Source organism: Charadrius vociferus, unplaced genomic scaffold (genome assembly GCF_000708025.1).
Source record: "Charadrius vociferus isolate BGI_N301 unplaced genomic scaffold, ASM70802v2 scaffold228, whole genome shotgun sequence".
Taxonomy (NCBI): Eukaryota; Metazoa; Chordata; class Aves; order Charadriiformes; family Charadriidae; genus Charadrius; species Charadrius vociferus.
The window spans coordinates 1,289,825-1,300,799 of NW_009649864.1; the positions used below are offsets into that span (position 1 = coordinate 1,289,825).

The window sequence follows — 10,975 nt, forward strand, 5'->3', positions numbered from 1 at the left end:
CCCCAATGCTGCTCAGTCACACCAATTAGCAAAACACATTGCTAAATACCTGGTGAAGCAGCAGAGGAGGAGAAGGAGGAGGAGGAGGCCAGGTAACTCCTCTGCGCTCAGGGAAAGCCTGGCAGATGCGAGGGAAGAAACAAGCCTGGAAGAGCCTCACAAACGGATTTCAGCTGCAACCCGAATTTCTCAGGCTCTGTTACCACACGCTTCTGGAAGCCTCTTCGTCCTCATGTAACACTTTTCCTAGGCTGGCTTTGACGAGTCACGCCTGCAAGACCCACCACCCTGGGGAGATGCTGGCGGCAGGACCCGGAGCCACGGCGGCCTCGAGAAGGGGATGGCTCCCGTGCCCTGTGCCGGCTCAGCGCTGCTCAGGACACCTCTCCCCAACCTGCCCGACATCGCCGCCACTGGCCTCGGGTTGTTTCAGCTTGCATTTTCCTCCCCTCACGTGTGAAGGCATCACGATGGCTGTCTGAGTCCTACAGTTAATATGGGTGCGCGGGTCCATAATGGTACATTGTAAGTGAATGTCTCAGGGTAGACAGCAATAATAATTAGCTGTCATGATTTGAAAAAAGGATAATCCATGCCATTGAGTTAACAATCACTCACACAACACACATGGATTTAACTAATCTTAATTTGGAGAAAAATAACAATTCTAAATATATCAAATAGCCTATTTCATGGCAACCTGCGGCGGTGTTTATCTCTGGCTTCCAGCACATGCGAGTTATTTAGTTTCTCTCACTGGCAGTTTTACTATTCAAAAGCCTGAAATGAACATTCGTGGAGCAGGGGTTGCAGTTAAATCCTGCCTCTGACAGGGAGCCTTTTTTCACGATGCACATCTAGTTCAAGTACATAATGTATGGAGCTCAGCACTGGCGGCCGGGACGGGATGAACGAGGAATTCCAATCAACTCCCTCCCCTTTCCTAGTACCATCTTTGCAGAAATTAACTACGCTGTCGTAATGAACCTCTACTGCTGGTGTGGTTGTCTGTTCACGAGGGTACACTGCCCGGAGCACGCAGACCAGCCAGTGAAGCTAGAGAAGGTCTGGCCCGTGAGGTGCCTGCCCCACCAAGGCTCCCTCCTCTCTGCCACGGTTCTCTGAAACTATCCAGCAATAAAAACAAGCCAAGCCGTGCTTTTTCTTTAATCTGGATCATTTCAGAGAGCCCCGCTAACAAACAGCCTGGTGGCCTGTGAGCCGAGCAGGGCCTGTGAGGAAGACAGGAGATACCATCAGTCAAAGGACAGCAGGAGCCACCTCCCCAGGGCCTTCTTCCGCCAGGACAGGTCACCTGGTTACGCCCAAGATCTGATAAAGATGAAAGATAAAAAGATGTATAAAATACAACGGTGGCCTAATTGTTTCCAAAATACCTGCCAGCGGTGAAGCAAAAGCAGCAGTGACTGATAACTCTTAGCCAACTCATTGGCCTGGCAGTGTTTTGCTGTGCAACAATCTGGTACATCTGTTTGATACTATCACACCCTCTGTACGAGAACTGATTTTCAAACAGGTCAGCCAATTTGAAAAAAACAAAAAAACAAAAAAACAAACAACTTTACAGGACAGACTGCTCCTAAGCAAGTCACGTCCTCCCAGTGCCAGCTAACATGCCACCACACACCTTACGGACAGTGGTAGCTAAAGGAAAGTGCCTTGAAAAGCGTGGATTTGCAAGTTACAAGTCGGGAAAAAATGACAGACTTCATCATCAGAAGGTCTTTAAGAGCTGATTGCAGAGATAAAGTTGCCTTTGTCTCTACTGATATGTAGAAATGTCAGTTGGAGATTTGCGTTGCCTGCGTGCAGATTCTTGCAGGCTCCTGAGCTCTACCTGCCTCCCTCAAAGCAGTACAAGGTCTGTAGCGTGGCCAAGAGCCATTCAACGACCAGAGCAAGCGGCTACCAAGAAAGAAAGAAAGAAAAGCAAACACAAAGGAAAAAAAGGCAGAGAGAGGAGGAAAGACCTCAGGAACCCGGAGCACCCTGCATCAGGGTGAACGCTCATCCCAACATCCTCACGCCCAGAGGGAAGAGATGTGCATGGGCAGAGCCAAGCTCAGAGCTTGACATACCCTCCCTACACTCAGCCATGGGAAGCTGTGAGGGTTGGCGGCTTAGGCACACGGCGGAAGGCCGCACAAATCATTTCGACCAAATAAGAAGGTCTACAAAAATAACACAAGATCAAGGAGAGGAGCTGAAACCTATTTGAGGGCAGCAGCGGTGGCAGCATATTTCAGGGAGCCGGAGTGGCGAGTGGGTGATTTCTGGTTTCCCTCTTCAAATATAAAGACTCAATTATCTTTGAACAGCTTGCTTTACACATGAATTGACACATTTATTTTACAATAAATAACTGAAAGTTATCTATGTTTCCTTTACTGTTAATCTACACAAAGAAATAATAAACAGAGCTTGTCTACAAAAATGCAACTACTGCAGTCCTCAGAATTCAATTAAGCTAAAATAATTAATGCTTCCACCATATTAAATTACTTTATACATTTGAGCCACTGAAGTTTTTTTATTCTTTAATCTTTTTCGCCTTTTTATTTAATAAAAAAAAAAAGTTAGTTTCAAAGGGGGGGGCTGGCTAGGAGGGGGAAAAAGAGCATGATTTGCTGTTAAAATGTAATGGTCTCCTTTAGCTGACACAGCATGTAGAGTGTTTTGTGCCTTTGATTAAAATAACATTTTAAATGCTTTGAACAAACATATCTCCCCATACTTCTAAGGGATTATTTTACATATTTCTTGGTGGAATAAAGAAATTCATTCTTCCTGTCGCAGTACAGAAAGGCTAAGAATATCTTTCGTCACATATAAAGTAAAAATACTGTAGGCTGTTGCATTATTACCAAAAAAATAAAAAAATAAAGGGAGGGGGTGGCGGGGTGGGAGAAAGCTGCCTTAGAGATTAAGTTTCCCTTTTATGAAATCGTATTTAGTCTCTTTTTTTAACAAATCTAACAACAATGCTCTACAGCCGCTCACTGGGAAATACCTTTAATGTTAAATGCAGATTCTGATTTTCTTGGCTAATGCAGAAAGCCTTTCTATTGAAATATAAATAAGGGGTTTGGTATATCCCACTAAAGCCTTTCCAGTGAATGACTTCTGTGGGTTTTTCATGGCTACCCTCCATGGCTGTAATGTGAGGCTTTTATCCTACTATTGAAAACTATCCGCTGCTATTAAAAAAAATATGGAAGGACACTGCACCTTTTTATCTCAGAGCTGGGCTCCTAATTGAGAAAGCATTATTACTGCACTGTTTAGTGGATGTCCCTATCTCCGTGCACTGCTGAGAAAATGCCAATCAAACGATAAACCCTTTTATTTTTCTGAATTCAAAATCTTTCCTACATATTTTCATTTGATATTCAGTTTAGTCTGAAAGAGATTAGGTGCTCCAGACTGGCTTTTAATTTTTATTTTTTTTTATGCCTTTTCCACATGTGAACATCGCCTTCACCCTTTCCCCCAGCAGATTTTCTGCATGGCAAAAGTGTTGGTTATATTGAGGCTGACCCCCAGAAGCTGGGATGGGACGGCACCCTCTGCCCTGGGTATAGCCATTGACGTATTCCACTAAGGAATAAGGACTAAACTTGGGCAGAGATTAGGAAGAGATGAGATATGGACTGCAGCTACAACATGGGTCTCCTGGACCAACCTCACTAAGCACTGGGCACCCTCTGCAAAGGGCTGAGCGCCGTCAGCTTGCAGAGCGATGAACAGCTACTGAGGGTGCTCAGCACCATTCAGGAGGCCTTCAGCAGACTGGGGGAGAAGGTCCTGAATACTTCTCTTCTGCTCCCACCAAATGGGAAGGAAATCTAGCCTTCGAAGCTGCTACACCACGAGGTAGTCATCTCTGCCAAGAAAAGTGTTCACAACTGCAAAAGGATGGGGAAAGCTGGAAAAGGATGAGGAAAGGATGGGGCGAGGTCTTACAGTAGGGTTGCTTATAATGCTACAGCACAGGCTGCCACTGCTAATGCCCCCAAAGCTACCAGCTGCCCCACGCCAAGATGGTGACTGCACCCGAAAAAGATTCCTAGAAGACAACGAGGTAGTCAATGGGTGGCATATGCCCTCTCCAAAGAGGCAGATCATCTGGAGGGCTGAAGACTGCAGCAGTTCAAAGCCCACATCCTCATTTATACGATGGCCAAGCCCATCAGAGATGCTGGGGATTGACTCAGAGACCTCCAATGCTGAAAGTGGGAATCTCCTAAGCTTCAACTGTAAAAACAGGAGCCTCTCACAAGTCTTCTGGGGATCCCCTCACAGGAACACCTCTACTACAGACAGGATCCTGGACTGTCAGATCTAATCCCATACGACAATTCCTAGAGAAATTCGGGTAGCGGCAGCAAAGACAAATTGCCACTGGTCTTCTGTACGGGATACGGTCGATTTGAACAAAAAAGGCCTGTTTGAGGGGAGATCCTGCTGTGTAACACAAAACCCCCGCTCGCTAGCAGGGAGCAGAGCCTTCCTTTCGCCGCTGCGGAGGAACACACCTGCAGCGGGGAGGAAGGCCCCACGCGACGGAAGCGGCCCCACGCCGGGCGCTCTGCACAAACCGCTGCGCAGCAGCTCGCCCAGGTGGGTACCATCGCCCGCCTGCCCACCTCGGAGCCGGGGCAGGGGCTGGGGCGGGGGGGGATGTTGTTCGCTGAGTAAATGTTAACTGCACCACCTCTGAGAGTTTTAGAAAAAGAAATGCCTGCAATTTGCTCACTCGAGCTAGCCTGTGCCCTCGTCTCCTCTTCCCGAAGCCCACGTTGGGGCGTGCACGTGAATGGAGGTGTCGCCCACCCAACTCCAGCCATCTGCAGACAGCCAGGACAGGCGGCGCAGGCAGCAATGCGCACCAGGAGGCTGACATCTGCCCCAGCAGAAGGAACAAGCAAGGACTTAATGAACCCCCGCTTCAGCCCTCGCAACCAAATCCTCTTCCCACTGCAATCAGCGGGAAGAGGATTTTTCCACTGTCTTCGGTGGGGTGGGGATTTGGTCCTTCCCAGAGGGTCTGCATGTTACAAAGGGTGTCTCAACTGGACTGAATTGAGCATCTCACCAAAGTCCTTTATCCCTCCACCACTGCAACCTGCTTAAAGACGCTCCTGAAATCATTTCTGACCCCAACCTTCTGCTTTTTCTTTTTCCTGTGTGTCCAGGCTGCCACTGGGCTCTCCCGGGGGATGGAGAGTCCCCTCTCCGCGGGAGCTGGCCCTGCACAGATAGCTACGCTGAATTAAACATGGGGTGGGCAGCTCTGCTGAGCCTCGTGTAGCCGTGAGGATCCTCCAGACCGATGGCTCCCATAAAGACCTGTTACTGAAGCTTCTGTTTCATGGCACTTTCTAGAGGGCTCTCGTTAAAAGATTACCTAGGCAGTTGATAGAGTGTAAAACATGCTGTACCTGCAATGTTCTCCTGCTTGGGGCAAATTCCTTTTGTAGGCGTGAGAAGACGGTCTTCTTCATCGGGTGTGACTTGGATCCCGATTTCCACTGGCTCTGACACTTTCCTGAGCTCGGCGCGTGAGGAGGGGGGAGGGCTGCTCTTATCCATGCTCTTTTCATAGCAGGCACCACCAGTGCCATTGCACTGTTTTCTCTTGTGCTCTATAAAAACCAAGATGTCTCCCAGCGGGAAGTTCATCTGACACTGTCCACAGGTTAACAAGTCGGGGTCTGTCCCGCCTGCGGCGATGCTGATGCCGCCCGGCTCTGCTATTGCCAGGCTCTCATCCTCGTCGGCGAGTGCCGGTTCCACATGGTCAGCCTCTGCTTTACATGGACAAGGAGAAAGAGGGAGGAAAGGGGCGAGGGGAGAAGAGAAAGACATTGCTTTGAATGTTCGCAGACATCACGAGAGGCCCAGCCTCCCCTCACCCGCCCAAAGAAGCCAAGACTGATTAGATCTTTCTTTTATTTTTCAGCTTTTCCGCTCTCCCAGAATGATTTCAATATATTTTGCAACCAAGCCTGCCTGAAACAAAATGGAAAGGCTGACCTGGCATAGCTCTCCTGACAGCTCCTTCCCACTGCTGCCAGCACTGCAAGGAGATCAGCAAAGAGCCATTTTGCAAACGCTCGAGCCCCCAGCCACTTTCTGAAATAGTTCCTCTCTTTTTATCCCACCTTCTCGTTCCCACCGCACCTCACAGCCGTCTGGCCAAGGCCCCATCCAGCAAAGCTGATGCACCCGAACCTCTCCGATTTCAGAAAGAGGGGGGGAAAACGTGCTCGCGTCCTCCCAACAAGCAGGACCAGGCTCCGTGTGGCGTACAAAATTAGTACAAAGATACCGGCGAGCTCAAATGACCACCCATTAGCCCGAATTCCGGCAAACTGTTTGCAAGAGGAAGACAAGCAGGCTACAGTCTCATGGGAAGTTAAAGGGGTTTCAAAAGTGTCTATGGGGGGAAAAAGAATGAAGCACTTATTTAACATACTGGAATATTGGCGAGCCTGAAATCTTCTGCTCGTTTTCCCAATGTCAAATACCCCTGCAGTTGCTATATAGGTTAATAAAAGGGGGGGTTTTGTTTAAATCTTGCCCATGGACCTGCTGGATTTCATACCATTACCTCCAAAGACCAGGAAAGCACTTCTGAGTGACCTGTATGAGTTTCTGTGAAATAAGTAACTTCCCATTTCACAATTAAGAAAAGACAGTGCATTTTTAATGGGTATTTTGAAGATAATTCTTACATTATAAAATAATTACGGATCACAATCTATTTCTGGGGCAAAACGTATTTTTTGGTTTGTTTTCTCTTGTTCCATCGTGTAACTGCCAAATCATACAAACCTTGGTCTTTACTTGGGCAAAATTTCCACTGACTTTTGCCTAAGGCTGTTTTGCCTCTGCAAGGACTATAGGATTTGGGCTGAACAAAACAGAGGAACTAACAGTATGTAAATCAGCAAGTGAGACCTCTAATCGAATCAGGATTAAAGGAATAGGAGGAAAAATGTTCTCTATTAGCCCGAGCAGTTTGCTTACGGATTTCCCGGGGAAAGCAAGTCACACAAATATCTCGAAAGAAGCGAGACCGAGATAAACAGATGTTATAATCCAGATCTGGATTCTCCTCCTGACCGAAAACAAATGTTTTGTCCCACTCTTCATCAAATTGCAATAAACAACCCCACACAGGAATGGGACAGGAGGTAGAAAGTGAAATGTATTACCTGGCAAGAAAAATGGCTAAGCCTTGAAAAAGGCAGTTTAGAAAAAGAATCGCCCCCGGTTTCGCCTTCCAGAATAAATAATTGATCGGGGTATCCACCAGCTGTATTACGAGTTGCATCAGAGCTCACGAACAGCAAAGCGGAGAGCAGCAGCACCAGCGGCAGCAGGAAAAGGACGGGGACCCCAGAGAAGCGCCTGAGCACGGACCGTCCTGCTGGAGCAGAGGATGGGCAGGGGAAGGCTTCGGCTTCCTAATTCACACCAACCTTACCAAATACACAGCACAATACTCCTTCTGAAAGCCAGTAATTACCTTTTTCCCCTTAATCCAAGTTTAAAAGGAGTTTGGAGACAATGCTACGTGATTAATTCACCAATTTATATCATGAAAAGATGCCTCCTTGCCTTAGCGAAAATGTAACCGTAACCTTGCGCTGAACAGGGACTGCTGGGAAGGGAGCGGATGGCTGCGAACAGCGTGTCACGACGCAAAAGGTAATTATTTAGTGCTGCGGTTCCCTTTAATGATCTAACATTGAGCAATATTGTTTATATTGAAGAGAGCTTGCACCTTTAATTACCAATTACATATACATCATTTTAGAGCCAAAAGAAAAGGACTGTGAAAGGGGTCCTTTAGAAATGTGCGCGCTATTTCTAGGAAGGATTCCTATTAAGGGGGAGCAGAGTGTCAAAATATTAAAAAAAAACAACCACACACACAGAGGCGCACACAGGCACACAGATACACGTGCAGGAGATGGGACAAAGAGCTGGAAAAGGCAACACAAAAACAGGAACTGAACCAGGGGTTGTAAGGAAAAAATGTAAGGTGGCAGAGGGGGAAAATGCTTGTTCCTAGTCTCACCTAACATTCCTGTAAAGCCTTCAGGTTCAAGTCTGTCTCTCAAATTACAAAGGCTGAATTTTGGCATTTATATATATAAAACAAATGAAACGAAAAGCACAGATCTCAACTTTATTATCTTTTTGATGTGAGGAGAATTATTATTTTTTTTGGCCTGTGATTTAAATTGTGCTTTTCAGAAAATGCAGCAAAACCACTGCATTTGATAAGGGTCCTGACCAGGCGTCTGTGGGAACGTGAAGGAGGTTTTAACAGCTAAACTGTTGCGAATTCTTTCTTTTCAGTTCTACACTTCATTTGAATATTAGTAAAATCCACATATGCCTATTCACTTACACTCGCTCACTCTCTCTTTCCAAGGACTCTGCAATGGCACTTTTTTAAAATAACATCTGGTATTCCTTCATATTTTGGCAGTCGTCACATTACCGAAAATCAGCTTTTCGTTTTCTTGGTACGCCGAGCCCTCGTGATCAGTAGTAATTGGGTTTCAAACTATCAAAAGATTTTTTTACTCGACTCTATTTCTGATTTGAGCTTAATAAATCATCAAGCATGAAACCAGCCATACACCCAACAATGCAGAAGCTATATTAACATCCCCTTATTCGGGACGTGGAAAACAGACATAAAAGAATGAAAAACAAAATACTGAATAGATCTTCAAATGCATTTTATCCATGTCAATTTGCATTATTTTTTTTTTCACTCGGAATAAAAAAAAAAAAAAAAGAAAAGGCTTCCTATTGACAACTCAATTAAGCCATTAAAAACCTACATTCAAGTAACATTACAGGAGAGATTTAAAACCCACAAAGGAAAAGAGAAAAAAGCCTGCAAGTCCAGCCCATAACGCATCAGGTCATGCCTAGTTAATACAACAGCCAAGATCTTAGGCTGTTTAAGGAGTCCTTTAATACCAATGGGGCAATTTAGGCCAGTCTCAATCTAAAGTTCTGACTCCACTTGTGTCTGTGGGTTTCAAATGAGTCGCTTCACATTATTTGAATTTAACTCTGTGGTTTTGTTGCTGTTTGTTGGTAGCAGGGTTTGGGGGGAGGAGGGTGTTTCCTCACGAGTATTTATTTAATTTTTTTTTTTTTTTTAAGAAGGAGAAATCAAGCCGCCCAAAAAAAAAAAAAAAAAGGAGAATGGAAAACATCTCATCTCCCTTACGTGGGAAAAGGAAAAAAAAAAATGCAAACGAGCTATTTCCAGCCAGGACTCGTGCCCTGGTTCTTCCAGGTGTGTTAAGGTGTGCCCAGCGTTTTCCTTGCACCCAGAGATTCCTCCGAAGAGGACTGCCTTGGCATTGCCTGCCGAGGGAGCACAGTGAGCCGGGGATGGGCGATCTATGGAAACATCAGTGACATCGTTGTTACCCGATGGCTTCATAAAATTAGTGCAGCCGGACAATCTAAATCATTCGCTCTCCACTTTCAAAAGTGTTACGCTTGCTGCCTGGACTCTAAGCAGCATCTCCAAGCTCTCTGGCTGCCTACCACACCGAAATACAGTGGACAAACTCCTTAATTCCATAAAGGCACTGTCGCAAAACCACCAGCGCTCCGACTTCAGCGTGGTGACATCATTAGAGCATATGTGCCCCATGCAAACAATACTCTCATGCCGGGTATTAAAGCCAATGCACATGCTAACTACTTTCTGCCTGTCAGATGTCTCAAAATCGTACCCATTAATAGTGAGAAAGACTCCGTTGCTAAAAATCATTTCCGAGGCCTCTAAGGACTAAACTGGGGGGGCTTGTTCACAGGGTTTGGGTGAGGCTGGGTCCAGGCAGCAGGAATTTATTTTTCTTGCCTTTTCATTGCACTGCAGAACCAAGGTAAGAAGGGATCTCAAAGTTGCCAACCTACTCCTTTCCTTATTTTTCCCATCCCGCAGCACCAGAAGGAGGCAGAGAAAAGGGGGGAGAGGGAACGGCTTGGGGCGGGGCCAAAGCGCTGCGTGCGAAACCTCCCCTCTCCGGTCGGTTTTCCGCACAAATCGATAACGGGGCGGTTAAGGCGAGCGCTGACGGGGCCTTCGCCGCAGAGGTGCTGCTGGGTGCCCTGCCTGCCCCGCCACCCCACCGCGGCCACCGACCGCCCTGGTGCCCACCCAGGGGGGCAAAGCATGGGCTACCCCGAAAACCAACCCGTCTCCGGGATGAGCTGGGGCTGCCCGGGGGCCGCCATGGCGCCCGGGGATGGGAAGATGCCCGCAAGCGCACCGCAGCACGCCGAGCGCGCCGTTCTCTGCGGCACAGTCGCTGCCGTCTTGAAGGCACCTCCAGAAAGAGCTCAGCCCAGCTGGGGAGCGAGCACAAAGAAGCGACTCGCTCTTCAGGGTGTTGGCCCAAAAGCAGGCCTGAAAATGATGTCCCTTCAATCAACACCCACATGTCACATTTACTGTAACATCAACATGCTTAACGGAAATAGCTCGGATCACACGCTCTCGAGCTGGGTTATCGCCGCGATCGGTGTCAGGAGCCTCGCTGCACAAAGACTAACGCTGCTCAAAGCAGGCGGCGCGGCTCCTCGCCGTCGAAGTTTATCAATAACCTGTTCCCAGCGCCTCCCCGCAGCTCCCTGCAGCTGCAAGGTGCAGCGCTGAGCTTATTTATGCCTACGTATTGCACCAGCTCAGCAGTACGAGGCACCGCTTATCTGCCAACGATTTTTAATTTTTCTGAGGACTGAAAAAAAATTGTTTGTAGCATTTTTTTATATATATATATATTTTTATTCTTTTAAAAAAAATAAAAGTGATGCTGAGTTGCCCAAAGGAGGCGACGTGATGGGGAAGCCCCAGAAGCACAGGGGCCGGCAGCTCTGCCTCACTTTCCCCGCCACTCTCCGG

General features: G+C 47.2%; 1 protein-coding gene across 1 annotated transcript in view; it reads right to left on the bottom strand.

Annotated features, from left to right (window-relative positions):
* The window catches only part of BCL11B (B-cell CLL/lymphoma 11B (zinc finger protein)), a gene marked incomplete at its 3' end in the record, with an annotated part of 91,650 nt that overhangs the window by 71,909 nt on the left and 8,766 nt on the right, over positions 1-10,975 (bottom strand). Inside the window, exon 2 of the mRNA XM_009891077.1 lies at positions 5,463-5,831. Coding sequence (XP_009889379.1) covers positions 5,463-5,831 — 369 coding nt within the window. The remainder of the gene's footprint in view (positions 1-5,462; positions 5,832-10,975) is intronic.